Here is a 15,026-nt window from a genome sequence, read left to right on the forward strand (position 1 = left end):
GTTATTAGGTACAGTAGGGTTGAGGGTCAAGTCAATTGGGAGGTAAGTTTGAATGGAGAAAAACTGGAGGAAGTAAAGTGTTTTAGATATCTGGGAGTGGATCTGGCAGCGGATGGAACCATGGAAGCGGAAGTGAATCATAGGGTGGGGGAGGGGGCGAAAATCCTGGGAGCCTTGAAGAATGTGTGGAAGTCGAGAACATTATCTCGGAAAGCAAAAATGGGTATGTTTGAAGGAATAGTGATTCCAACAATGTTGTATGGTTGCGTGGGCTATGGATAGAGTTGTGCGCAGGAGGGTGGATGTGCTGGAAATGAGATGTTTGAGGACAATGTGTGGTGTGAGGTGGTTTGATCGAGTAAGTAATTTAAGGGTAAGAGAGATGTGTGGAAATAAAAAGAGCATGGTTGAGAGAGCAGAAGAGGGTGTTTTGAAATGGTTTGGGCACATTGAGAGAATGAGTGAGGAAAGATTGACCAAGAGGATATATGTGTCGGAGGTGGAGGGAACGAGGAGAAGTGGGAGACCAAATTGGAGATGGAAAGATGGAGTGAAAAAGATTTTGTGTGATCGGGGCCTGAACATGCAGGAGGGTGAAAGGCGGGCAAGGAATAGAGTGAATTGGATCGATGTGGTACCGGGGTTGACGTGCTGTCAGTGGATTGAATTAGGGCATGTGAAGCGTCTGGGGTAAACCATGGAAAGTTGTGTGGGGCCTGGATGTGGAAAGGGAGCTGTGGTTTCGGGCATTATTGCATGACAGCTAGAGACTGAGTGTGAACGAATGGGTCCTTTGTTGTCTTTTCCTAGTGCTACCTCGCACATATGAGGGGGGAGGGGGATGGTATTCCATGTGTGGCGAGGTGGCGATGGGAATGAATAAAGGCAGACCGTGTGAATTGTGTGCATGGGTGTATATGTATGTGTCTGTGTGTGTGTATATATATGTGTACATTGAGATGTATAGGTATGTATATTTGCGTGTGTGGACGTGTATGTATATAAATTGCGTATGGGGTGGGTTGGGCCATTTCTTTCGTCTGTTTCCTTGCGCTACCTCGCAAACGAGGGAGACAGCGACAAAGCAAAAAAAAACAAAAAAAGAAATATATATATATATATATATATATATATATATATATATATATATATATATATATATATATATATATATATATATATATATATATATATGGTAGTACTAGAATGCTTTAAGAAATTAATGGTTTTGGTTACTCATTTAATTTAGTAAGTTTTTTTTATAAGATAGTTTTAATGTAATGAAGATGAATATACTTATGCAATCATGTGACACTTCCTTAAAGTATCCTTAGATAATTGAGCTCTCATAATTCATGTATGGTATTATATTTCTCATAGATAACTGTTATTGTGCATTATGCCATACACTTGCAAGAAGTTATAGCTATAGTATACTTGATATTTGATACGCATTATTGTTCCAAAAGTTATGTATAAATCTTTGTATATCATAAACATTAAATTACGAAGTAGAAGAATTACAAGTTTACGACGACAATTGACTTTCGTCCTCCTAAGTATTCTATTAAGTACATAAAAAAGTTCTTCATAAACTGGTTTAAGTAATTACTAACGTAGTGACATCTATAACTATTTACTGATGCTTATTGTTTCCTCGATTTGATGGTTGTGTTATTTATGCAAATGTTGTTAAAGTTCAAAAGATATAAGTTTGTTCGACTTTACTAAATAAAAAGTGCAGGTGTGAGGCTGGGGCTCATGGTGAAGACTTGTCCTGAAAAAGCATTGGGGGGTTCCTGGGTAGGCACAACATGGCGACTGGTAGTTAACACATCTACTGCCACTCACACTCATGGTTTGATTGTGTTTTCTGTTCCTTTTTAATCTTTTCTGGAGTATTTCATGCGGACAAGATGACATCGCTACACTGTGTCATTCACCCTTTGCCAGGCACGGAAGACCAGCTCAATGAAAGGTAAGACAGTGAAAAACACGGGACCACTTATTCAGACATCAATTTTTCTGACACCAACTAGACAACATGGTTTTCATCGCCATCTTCGCTTATCTTTTTTCCATCAGATACAACTAGGATTTCACCTCTGGAAATGTTCTTGAGACCCAAAGCCTCTCAGAGGCTTGGGCCCTTGCTCAGAAGTAGCTATAAGTAATATTAAAAGAGGATTGCGGGAAGGAAAGTACGATTCAGTCAACAGGCAGGACACACGAACCAATTGACGTGAATTATTGGAGGAGAAATATCACATCTTTGTATTGCTGGCATAAACTGTAGTCATGCCCAGAATGTTGTCCCTTACGTGTTGTCAGATCACTTTTGCTAGTGCCCTAATATTGGTGTTTTGTGGGCACAACAACTCATGGTACCTTTGAGGAAGGTACGGCAGTTGAAAGTATTATTCAGAAGGCACTGTACACACTAATCAAGAAAAACCATTATTTAGTAGATGTAATTCTGCCAGAATGTAGTGTGTTTGTGTCTGATTTCAACTAAATGTTTGCGTTCACCCAATAAGGGGAGGAAGGATGATTATCATGTTAGTTTTTTTCCAAGGAAGAGTACTGTTGGATTGCTAGGTTAACTGGTGAAATAGTAGTTACTTCAGCTGAACGGCGCAGATAATTTTAGATGCTGAGTGATTTCATTTTGCTGTGGTAGTATACAAAGAATAGAACAAAAGAGATACAGTGATTTAGAGCATTGTACAATATGAGGGTAATTGAGATGTTAGTGGGGTTATGGATATCAGGGGAAGTGGGTTTAATTGATGTAAGAAATGAAACACTTTTTACACATTCTTTGGAAACCTTTCTCGGCAGCTTGTTTACCTTGATTTTCATGAGGTTTGAAAATTTATATGATATTTGCAAACTGTCGTCAGTTATTGTTTACGTCAGTTTAGACATTAACTTTGTATTTTGCATACTTCACTACAACATGGGATATTTACACAGCAGGTATATCTGTGATTGGAGTATAAGGTACTGTATTGTAATAATTCCCAGCTGTTCTTAAACATTAGTGTTGTAGTTGAAATATACCATCGTTTGTCGCATAACATCACAAGTTCAAGTAATGTAAGCAATGCCCCACAGGTTGCAAATGGCAACTATAACATGAACATCCTTTTCAAATGATATTGGAATACATCTATCAGCTGGTAGTGGAGGTTTGGTAAAGATTCCTTTGATTTGTTGACAAGTGTTTTACTTCTTATACAATAACTGACACTTAGATTTTTTTGTCTTTGTAATCCTTATCACTGTCGCCTGATTTGATACTGATGTTGAGGTCTAATATGACCCAAATCTTACTGTCGCTCTTTTTCTATTCTTAAAATGGTACACTTGTGAAACAAAATTACTTGATATTCCAAAACTGCTTGTGCCACATGGCTGAAGTGCAATACTGCTTTACCTTTGTTTCACTGATAAGTTAAATGTGTATTGAATCAAGGTAATCCTATGGAAACTTTTTAATTGAGTAATTTTTCAAGGGTTTGGCAATTTGGTTTGGTGATTATTTGGTAGGATTATACTTTCAAGCACCACAGAAATCACTTGGATTTGGAACAAATGGATACAGTTGGACTGCTTACACTTAGTTGAAGTGATTTAGACTGGTACTACATGATTTGGAACATTATTTTTTATCCAACAGTAGAATTAGATAACAGTAGGGAGGGCTATGAAGCTCATGGAAAACGTTGGCATGATTAACATTAAAGTAGGTGAAACTTATGTAGAAATCAGTAGAACCTTTGGATACCTAAGCAGGCCACTTATTAGCCTTCAGGTGTACACATAGCCGATACCACCTTTTCACCACAGTATTCTGAGAAGGCCACTTGGAGAATGCCAATACACCCAGGCCTGGACTCTTGTACCATGGTCTTTATAAAGAAATGCAAGGCACCTCTAGTGCGAGCACTAAATATCTGTGGAGGAAAAGCCTAGATTCTGGCATCATTCCCAAGAGTCTGAAACTGATCCAAATTGCCCCTCTCCACAAACATGTAAGGAAAACAGACCTAAAAAACTATTGCCTATGGTGTTAACATGGTACATCATTAAAATCTTTGAGAGAGTGCTAAGAGGCAAGTTGACTGAAGTTATGGAAGTAAACAAGCTTGATAATCTAGACAATATGGTTTTAGGGCTGGAAGATTTTGCTTCTCTCAGTTGACACATGGTTGCAGTGTGAGATGTTGCCTTTCTCAGTTGATTTACCATTATGATAGGATTGTTGAAGCTTAGAAAGAGAAAGGAAATGCTGATGTATTATGATAGGATTGTTGAAGCTCAGAAAAAGAAAGAAAAGACTGATGTAGTTTACAGAGACAGCTGAAACATTTGACAAATGTGACCATGGTGTCATAGCACGTTATTTGAAAAATTGGAACACCTTGAATGATTGGGAGATTTGTTGTACAACTTTGTAACTGATAGGTCACAGCTCATATTTGTAAACCTTGCCATATCCAGTACCTCCATGTTAAAAAGCTCAGTCCCCCAAGGAACTGTACTTGCCTCCTTCCTGTTCCTCATTTTAATATTTGACATTGACTCAAAGTGAGCCTCAGTTTCATATTATCTTTTGCAGATAATACAAGAATAAGTATGAAAATCACATCTATATATGATGACTAAAGTTTACGAAGAGACTTAAACAAAGTCTTAAATGGGCAGCTGAAAATAGCATGTTTTTCAGTGGACATAAATTTCAACTTACGTTTGGGGAAAATGAAGAAATAGAAAATAGTGAAGAAAACTGGATGAACATAAACACTATCATAAACCAGATTGATAATGTGAAAGACCCTGTAGTAAGAGTGTCTAATGACCTAATCTGTGAACACAACAAAACAGTGGTTGCCTCATCCTGAGGACCTACAAGACAAGGGAAGAAAAAATGACAAAGTGATATTATTTAGGTCACTAATTCTTTCAAAAACTGAATATTGTTGCATTTTAACATTGCCTAACAAGGCAGGCAAAATTTTGGATTTAGAATGTGTCCAGAGATCTTTCATAGCTCGTAATAAGGTGGTAAAGTAACCAATTGCTGGGAATGACTGAAATCATGGAGGCTATACTCCCTGGAATGCAAACAAGTGATAATAATGCTAGAAGGTATGTTTCAAAACTTGCATTTGGAAATAACATCCTACTGGCATGACAGGCACTGAAGACTGTAAAATAATACTTCTGAAATCCACAAGTACCATATGCAGAAAGAGAGAGCACCTTAAATAGCTGGTGCTCAAGACTAGCAGCAAACACCATCAGAAACGGCATTTGATCCATGGTAGAGAAGTTCAAGCATACATTAAAGTACCTATAAAGTGTATCAGACCAGAAATGCTGTGGGTGTAAGTGGGCTTTAGAGCTGCAGCTTCCAACAGCTTGGTTAATCAACATCCCAGTCCAGGAGCTTTATCTAAACTTTGGGTGTTATAATCTAGATCCTTGAAGCATCTGATTTCACTGTTTCTCTGGCTGCTGAAAAATATATAAAAACAAACACATGGTGGCTGTTAGCACTACTCCTCATTCTCTTTGCAGGTGCTAGAGATGGTAATTAAAGATAACATGATTTCTTTGTGTTTCGCCTACTTAGGTTTTGGTTTGTTCATGGGAGAGACGCTCTCTTTGGTTAGTGTTGATTCTTACTAACCCTATACCTCTTCCTGTAACCTTTTTGAAGTGTCCTAAAAGTGCCTATACCCCTTCCTGTGATTTTTTTGAACTGTTCTAAAAGTGCTTCTCTTTCTGGGTACAAGCAAGGCTTTTGATCCTGGTGGCACCCATTCCCATATGCTGAAAGTGTGTGCATCTGAACTTGCACCTCTGTTCCATTTCTGTATTAAACCAGAACTTTTCTTTCTTGGAAAGCATGCATTGATACATCCTATCCCAAAGAAGGGTGATCTTTCTAATCCCACTAACTATCATCTTGTTGGTTTCACATCTCTCATTTCTAGAGTCTTTGAATCGCTTCTCAACTCCCCTATCATCAGAATGGAAAAGTGGAAAAAGGTAGAGTTCACAAAAGCATACAAATGGATATGATAGTTTTTTATTCTAGTTTGCATAAAAGGTTCTTTACATTGTTCTTTGATAGAAATAGTGATGTTTAGAAGATTAGAAAGAGAAAGTGAATACATGAAAATAGGAATGAGAGGAAAGGAGTTTCTGTAGTTGGAAAAGGAAGCCATACATTATATAGGTAGCATATAGTGTAACTGAGCCAATTACAGTATACTTGATACCCTGATTAGCACTCAGGATACATTTTCAGAAAATGGAACACAAAGTGAAACATCTCTCTGTGTTGGATGTTTGAAAATGCATCTCTTGTTATATTTTTACCAATGAGACATGCAGTATTGTATATGAGGGTTACAGGCATAGAGAAACACAGATTATTACAGTAACATATATCTATTTATTAATGAATAACAACTAAAGATTGTACAATATTGTATCATGAATGGCTCTTGTTTGATGACTAATGACATTTGTAGTAGAATGAGTGAGATTTCGGTGAGACATGGTGGGTAGGATGAAGGGGTAAGGCAGAAGGCACTTGATATCATACATCTTCAACTGAAGCAAATATATCTCTGCATCACTTAATTATGGTGATAAGAGGGCTGGGATGATGATGGTGATGGTGGGAAGTGGTGAGGAGGTAATGCTTCATCAGCTCCATTGGTAACACTGGCAGCAATACTTTATGATGTTGTTGAACAGCTAATGTGTACCCACAAAATTGAGTGTATGTTTAAATGAGTAACATTGTATCCCTTCAACATTTTGAAGTGTGGAGTGAGAGAGTAGAAAGCTAGAGGTGATTAGAGAGGTGAAGTGGAAGGTTTTGGTCTCTAGGTGTTTTGCCAAGCACTCTTCAATAGCTGATGTTCAACCCACCACCACCCCTGCCGCTTGTTGTCCATCCTTCCATTTTTTAACAAACTGCCCTTTGACCCATTCACCTTCAAGATCTTCGTGGCTATAAGTTTCGTCATGCCTCCATTCTTAAAAATTGTTCTAACCTTTGATGTAGCCAATTTGAAAGCAACATTGACATGATGCTCACCAGCTTTCAATTACCTCGACACCTCTAATTTTACAGCCAAGGAGTTGAGGCACTTTAAATGCACTACCAGCACTAGAACATGGAGGCAATCTTCCAGAAATGATGAGTAAAAAAGTCACTGTAGGATTGAAAAATTAGCCCATCAGAGAGAATGTGTGCACAGTGTAAGCATAGCAAGATTTGTACAGTACTATCAGAGGAAAGCTGTTGGTGCTGATTGGATATGAGCATGTGTGTGTTCACTGCTTTGATTGGCAAAAAGAACTGCTTTTAGCATGTTATGAGCATTCAAACTCATGACTTTTGACTTCTTTTATTGATTTTCATTTTTTTCTAGTAAAACTAGGGCTTTAAGTTGCAAGTGAGAGCACTTTAATGGAACAGTGCTCTATGGTGAAGCATTAACCAGGTATTAGTGTACACTCATTGTGTGTAAGTCAAAGTAGTAACAGTGCTCTTCTGAATGAATAGATTGTTGCTTATTAAGTACTTAAGTAGGCAAAAATATACTCTTTTTATTTGGAGTAGAAAGAGAAAACTGTTTCTTATGTTTTTAGTAAGATTGTTCAAATTTTTTCCTTCCCAGTATAGTGTTGGAAAAATATTGAATTTTTGTATTTAAGACATTAGAAATTGTATGATACCTTGGTATAAGAAAAGGCAAGTTAGTAAGTCTTGCATATAATTTGTAAGAAACTGAATTGTGTTTTGGTAACTTCTGTTAGTTTGCATTACTTTAGTTTGAACTTCACAAGTATCTTATTGGTTTGTAGACCTCTTTAGATGTATTTATGTACATTATTTGATATAGACCTGCTTTTGATGTATTTATCCATATTATTTGATATTCAAAATTTTTTCTTCCTGAAGGCTGAAAGAACTGGGTCTTCGTTTGAACTGGTCTGGAGGTGTTGGTGTGAATGCAGTGGCAGGGTTAAGGGAAAATATTCGACAGGTGGCTATAGGGCCATCACATATAGCAGTACTCACTGAGGATGGCCGTGTGGCACGTCTGGTCTTTTCCATTAACACAGATGCTTTAGACCTAAACAAAGCAGATAATAAACAGGGGTAAGCAAATGTTCATGAACTGATTTCCATATAATAATATTTGTCTGTGACATGCTTGTAAAATTATGGATTATGTTGTTTGAGAGAAATTTCATAGTTAATACTGAACTTTAAATACTTATTGAATTTTTCATCATTGTCTATATTGTCTCTGTATAGAGTTTTACTCTCAGTTTATATCCTTACAAGTAATGAATCTATCTTTATTACACTTAGCAGAAGTTGCAACAAGAGCAGCAATCAGAGCAGTACCAAGTTGACGGCACGCATGTCCACAGGGGGCCGTCGAATCGTCCGTACTACATCTGGATCTGGTGGGGTGCGTGGACGGGGTGCAGGAGTAATTATGGGTTCATCTCGTCCCATGTTGCCAGCACAGTATGTCCCAGAGGAGCTGATATCACAAGCCCAGGTGGTACTTCAGGGCAGGAGTCGCAATCTTATCATTAGGGAGTTGCAGGTGAGAAATTTTATAAATTTTCCTATTTTAGGAGAAGCTTGATCAAAGGTAGTAAATGTGATTGTTTGTGAGGTCATTTATGTAAGGTTAGAAAATTGGACATACATAACATGGCTGCTGCCAGTTGGACTGTACCTAATAACCTTGCTCTTATTCACATTTACTCTCAGCTTTCTTCTTTCACACACTTTACCAAACTCAGTCACCAGCTTCTGTAGTTTCTCACACGAATCAGCCACCAGCGCTGTATCATCAGCGAACCACAACTGACTCACTTCCCAAGCCATCTTATCCACAACAGACTGCATACTTGCCCCAATCTCCAAAACTCTTGCATTCACCTCCCTAACAACCCTATCCATAATCAAATTTAACAACCATGGAGACATCACACACCCTGGCCGCAAAGCAACATTCACTGGGAACCAATCACATTCCTCTCTTCCCACTTGTACACATGCCTTACATCCTTGATAAAAACTTTTCACTGCTTCTAGCAACTTGCCTCCTACACCATATATTCTTGATACCTTCCACAGAGCATCTCTATCAGCTCTATCATATGCCTTCTCCAGATCCATAAATGCTACATCCAAATCCATTTGTGTTTCTTAGGTATCTCTCACATAAATTCTTCAAAACAAACACCTGATCCACACATCCTCTACCACTTCTGAAACCACACTGCTCTTCCCCAATCTGATGCTCTGTACATGCCTTGACCCTCTTGATCAATACCCTCCTTTATAATTTCCCAGGAATACTCAACGAACTTATACCTTTGTAATTTGAACACTCACCTTTATCCACTTTGCCTTTGTACAATGGCACTATGCATGGATTCCACCAATCCTCAGGCACTTCACCATGAGCTGTACATACATTGAATATCCTCTCCAACTGGTCAACAACACAGTCACCCCCTTTTTTAATAAATTCCGCTGCAGTACTATCCAAACCTGCTGCCTCGCCGGCTTTCATCTTCTGCAAAGCTTTCACTACCTCTTCTCTGTTTACCAAACTATTCTCCCTGACCCTCTCACTTCGCACACCACCTCGACCAAAACACCCTATATCTGCCACTCTCATCTAACACATTCAACAAACCTTCAAAATACTCACTCCATCTCCTTCTCACATCACCACTACTTGTTATTACCTCCCCATTATCCCCCTTCACTGATGTTCTCATTTGTTCTCTTGTCTTATCCACTTTATTTACCTCCTTTCAGAACATCTTTTTATTCTCCCTAAAATTTAATGATACTCTTTCACCCCAACTCTCATTTGCCCTCATTTTCACCTCTTGCACCTTTCTCTTGACATCTTGCCTCTTTCATTTATACATCTCCCAGCCATTTGCACTATTTCCCTGCAAAAGTCATCCAAGTGGCTCTCTCTTCTCTTTCACTAACAATCTTCTTCATCCTACCACTCACTACCCTTACTCATCTGCCCACCTCCCACGCTTCTCATGCCACAAGCATCTTTTGCGGAAGCCATCACTGCTTCCCTAAATACATCCCATTCCTCCCCCACTCCCCTTACGTCCTTTGCTCCCACCTTTTTTCATTTTGCACTCAGTCTCCTGGTACTTCCTCACACAAGTCTCCTTCCCAAGCTCACTTACTCTCACCACTTTCTTCACCCCAACATTCTCTCTTCTCTTCTGAAAACCTCTACATATCATCACCTTTGCCTCCACAAGATAATGATCAGACATCCCTCCAGTTGCACCTCTCAGCGCATTAATATCCAAACATGCCTTCATACTACCTATATATATTGTCCCTGGGGATTGAGGAGAAAGAATGCTTCTCATGTATTCCTTGTGTGTCATAAAAGGCAACTGAAAGGGTAGGGAGCTGGGGACTGGAAATCCTCCCCTCCAGTTTTTACTTTTCCAAAAGAGGGAACAGAGAAGGGAGCCAAGGGAGGATTTTCCCACTAAGGCTCAGTCCTATGTTCTTAATGCTACCTTGCTAACTCAGGAAATGGCAAATATGTATGAAAAGGAAAGTTAATAAAACAGAGTCACCATGGATCAGTTCCTTGATCATTGTTTGGAGTATTTGAACTCATCATCTTTATATTTGATAAAGAGCCTTAAGGAGGTTGGTCTTAACCTTTTAACTCCTCTCATTAGATTTCTAACTGAGTGTATCAGTTTTTCAGCTTGTTTTATAAATTTGTTTAACCTCACAGTTTCAGAGCTATACATATGACAAGGAAAAAAATCACTCTGCCCACTACTTTCACTCTTAATGTGTAGAAGTTTTGTAGATGCTTCAGCACACCACACTAAATAGTGTTGGAGTAATCCCTTGAGTGGCAAGTGAGTTGCCACAGTGTTTATCATTTATGTATACTTAAGAATTATTTACTGATTATTGATATGTTTTATGTAGCATGTTTTTTCTTGTTAGAATCACAGTGATTCACTGAAGATTTTTCACAATATCCATATTATAAGTGTGTAAAATTATCAGCCATACGAGTCAGATGCTGTGTTGACCAGCTCAGGCAGGTGTTGGCAATGCTGCCTCCACATGAAGAAATTTCTCCTACCTCATTTTACTTTACATTCTGTGCACTCCATGCAATCCAAAGATAGATCGTCTTTATCCGGTACATGAGGATGACCATCTACCTGGTCCCCAAAATATAGCTTTAAGTTGCTTTATTTCCTTCATAGAATACTCATAAAGAATTTATTAACACCAGCAAGGCTGGAGGATAACTAACTGTAGGGGGGCTTTGAAAATAGAGGGGCAAGACTCACTGTGTAAGTTCACATGTAGAGGAGTAGATGGGTTCATATAGATATCCATCTTGAGGAGTTTTGGTTATGTAAGGAAACCAGTTGCTTCCTTACCTGAGCCAAAATGGGAGCTTTCAGAGGTTTTGGATCTTTTAATGTGTGTTAGCTTTATGGTAGTATGGCTACAAAACATTTCTTATGCCATAGGGCTTTGGTATCAGGGAGTAGAATTAGAGCAATTTTTGAAACATGAAAATCCCATAAAATTTGAAGGTCGTCCTTTTTGGGTGAGATTAACACAAACATAGTGGTTTTGACAGAAAATGAGACTTACATTTTGAAATAAACTTATTTGGATACATTCTTGGAAAAATATCTGCCGAGGAACTTTTTATTGGTTCAGCAGAAAATTACTCAGAGCATTTGTTTGTTCAAGGTTCCTAAGACTTGTGCCTTAATCAGCTAAGAACAGTACTAGTTTGATGAGGAAGTTAATTCTCCTTTGCAACCAGGGTTGTGTACCAGTCTATTAGAGCCCATAATGGAATGATAGTGGCTGTCTTCATAAAGCTGTCACTGGTTAAGATTATCAGGTGTCTCTGGCATTAAACAAATACTTTTATTACATGGTACTTCTGATTAGATTTGTTGATCATCCTTGTTTGGCTTAGAGCATACCACGGTCAGAGGAGGATATCTCAGGACAGTGGTTAGTCATCATTAAGAGTATTTCCCTTCTTGAGTTTTCTTTAGGTTTTTCTTAAGTCTCTCCTCGATAATTTGTGTATGCTTTCACCTGCTCACTGGACTCTGCCCGTAAGTGATAAGTGTAGATTTTGTGAAGGTTGAAGATCTTTTTTCTACTGTTACTGTGAGCATCTGTTTACTTTTTTCCCTTCCCTTTCTTTCCTTCATCTTTTTGAGAATTTGTCTCTTGATTTTTGAGAGTAACAGGTTTGAGGCCCAATCACTGGCAGTCAGTGATTGAATGTGGTTGACAGGTTGCAAGGTTCTTTCTTACCTCTGTGCTGTGATGTAATAGCCTTGACAGATTGCTATATGGACACTGAGGTTTGTGAATGAGCACCTTCTGTCTCCTTGCATTTGATGATAATTGACAATGGTGAGTCCATATTATACATTTTTTGAATGTTAAAACTATTTTGACCTCTCACTGATGAAATTCTTTCTCAGGCGCTCATAAGGCTTTGTCTGCAGAAGAAAAATTAAGCTTGATCCCATAGAATTTATTTTTCTCAACAAAAAATGTCAAAAATATACTTTATATGGAGATTAGATGGTCACTGTTTTTAGATAGGGACCAAAATGACTTGATTCAGTACTCTGTTTGATATTGCATGGCAACTGCATAGAAAGAAGGTCCTGCTGTATTTTGGTTTATGGAAATTCATTTGTAAAATTTTAAGTGAAGCATTGATTAATTCATTTTTTATGTTAAGTGGGTAATTATATCTTTCCCCAGAGAACCAACCTAGATGTGAACCTAGCAGTGAACAACTTACTGTCACGTGATGATGAAGATGTGGAGGAGCCAGAGGAGAGTGGTGATTCTTATGTGCCAGAGGACCTTATATCTCTCTTGGATGCTGGGATATCTGTTGCTGCTGACCACCCTTCTGTTATAATTGATGCAGATGCCATGTTTTCGGATGATATGTTTGGATACTCCTCTGTTCGCAGGTAAAGAAATGGAGAAATTACTCAAGGTGCTTGAATACTTTAGAAATCCTGGTATTTAGAATCCTTAGGTTTTTATTTGTGTGTATCATTTGCTGTCATATAAGATGATCAGTGAGTTTTGAGATCAGTATTACTTTTCATGTACTCAGCGATTACTTCTTTGTGCTTGACGGGGAGAGAGTTTTGTAATAGAAGAACCTACCATGTTTTAAACTTTTTTCAAGTTATCTTTTAGAAATTTTTACATTTTACAATTATAGCACCCCATGTTAGTATAGAAGGATTTATTTCTATTATTGTAATATGATTTTAGCGTAGTAATCCAGCTGTATTATGTCTTTGACATATTACTCTGGTTAACGACATTGAACTTTTTTTGTATCAAGGATGCAGTGTAACTTTTCTTTACCTATTTCCGATGCAGGTTATGAATTTTAAGTCTGTTTCAGTACAACATGCCTCATTTTCTTTTTTAGGGATACTTACTTTTACAGTTCATTTGCAGCTACATAATGCATGGGCGAAGGTAAAATGATAAAATTTGCACCTGTTCAAACTTTTTCTTGCTGAAATTCAGTATTCCTAGATAGAAGGTTTACAAAGAAGATACTGTACTGAAGGACAAGTTAAAAACATTAAGCTTTTAATCTTCTATGGCACTCTTCACAAGCTAGGAGTGCTGAGCTTTGGACCTCCTATAGTCCTCTGACTCATGTTCATCCCTGTATAACATCCAGGAGTAATCTGCAAGCATTCCTTCATTCCAGAAACCCTGGTATCAGTGTTCTGTTGCACTGATGTCATAATGGAAGTACTCTCCTTGTTTGTCAGACAGTGCACCACATTCTCCGCAGAAACATCCAGATGTGAATGGAGGAAATGCACCTTGTGCAACATCCTACATTCTGTTGCAGCATAGGGTTTTAGAAGTCTTTTCATGTTGCCTTCAAAATCTGGAGGTCTTATTGTTTCTCAAAAATTTTCACATAGCCAACTGAAAGAGTTGATGGCCTCCAGCTCCAAGTCATCAAGATGTGGGCTGAAATTGTGGTCTTTCAGGAGTTCCTTTATCTGTGGACTGATAAAGATGTCTTCTTTCATCTTTGGAAGTTTTTCCGCCACATACTCTAATGTAAATTTTTCACCACATCCTCGAATCCTTTCAAGTTCCTCTTGGCTAGTGTTTCCACAGATTGCTTCATGAGACCAAGCTTTGTGTTGAGTTGGGGAAGAACATTTTATGGATCAACCAGAGGCTTATCCTGGACACTTGAAATTCCTGGCTCATGTGATCTTCATTGAGGCCAGTCCAAGTCCATATAATGCCAGGAAGTTGCTTGACTATCCCAGAGGCATAAAAATCAGCAGTATTACGTGAATCCTAACTGCATTCCCTTCAGCATGCTGATCACTTTCAAGTCCCCACATATTTTCCAGTTGTACTTCTTGTATTTCATGGCATCTAGGAGTACCTGCATGTTCTCATAGCACTCGTGCATTGAATGCCGCACAGGAATGGAGGGTTTCCTGTTCCCATTGTGGAGCACTGTTTTCAGACTTCTCCTAGATGAGTTGATGATGAAGTGCCATTTAGAGGGATCATGCTCTTGGGATAAGTAGTGGAATAATGCTTCAATGTTGTTGCAAAAACAGAGCGCCCCATTCTTGGAAAAATGAGAAGTAAGAGTCTGACTCCTTTTCTTTAGATAAGTTATGTGAGCATCCTTCTTGAACAGACATTTTTCTTTTAGACAAAATGCTAAAAGTTCAGCTTTGTCTTTTGGCATTGCCAAGTCTTGGACCAAATAATTTAACTTGCCTTGAGAAAATTTCTTTGGTTTATCATGTACAAACTCTGCTTTCATCCCTGTTTTTTCCAGTCCAACAGCAGCTTCCTCACCATACTCTTC

General features: G+C 38.3%; 1 protein-coding gene across 1 annotated transcript in view; it reads left to right on the forward strand.

Annotated features, from left to right (window-relative positions):
* Positions 1 to 1,791: 1,791 nt before the first annotated feature.
* The window catches only part of hyd (E3 ubiquitin-protein ligase hyd), a 312,986-nt gene continuing 299,751 nt past the window's right edge, over positions 1,792 to 15,026 (forward strand). Inside the window, exons 1-4 of the mRNA XM_071667186.1 lie at positions 1,792 to 1,978; positions 7,994 to 8,194; positions 8,414 to 8,654; positions 12,899 to 13,116. Of these exons, the coding sequence (XP_071523287.1) occupies positions 1,917 to 1,978; positions 7,994 to 8,194; positions 8,414 to 8,654; positions 12,899 to 13,116 (722 nt within the window). The 5' untranslated portion in view covers positions 1,792 to 1,916. The remainder of the gene's footprint in view (positions 1,979 to 7,993; positions 8,195 to 8,413; positions 8,655 to 12,898; positions 13,117 to 15,026) is intronic.

Source organism: Panulirus ornatus, chromosome 11 (genome assembly GCF_036320965.1).
Source record: "Panulirus ornatus isolate Po-2019 chromosome 11, ASM3632096v1, whole genome shotgun sequence".
NCBI lineage: Eukaryota > Metazoa > Arthropoda > Malacostraca > Decapoda > Palinuridae > Panulirus > Panulirus ornatus.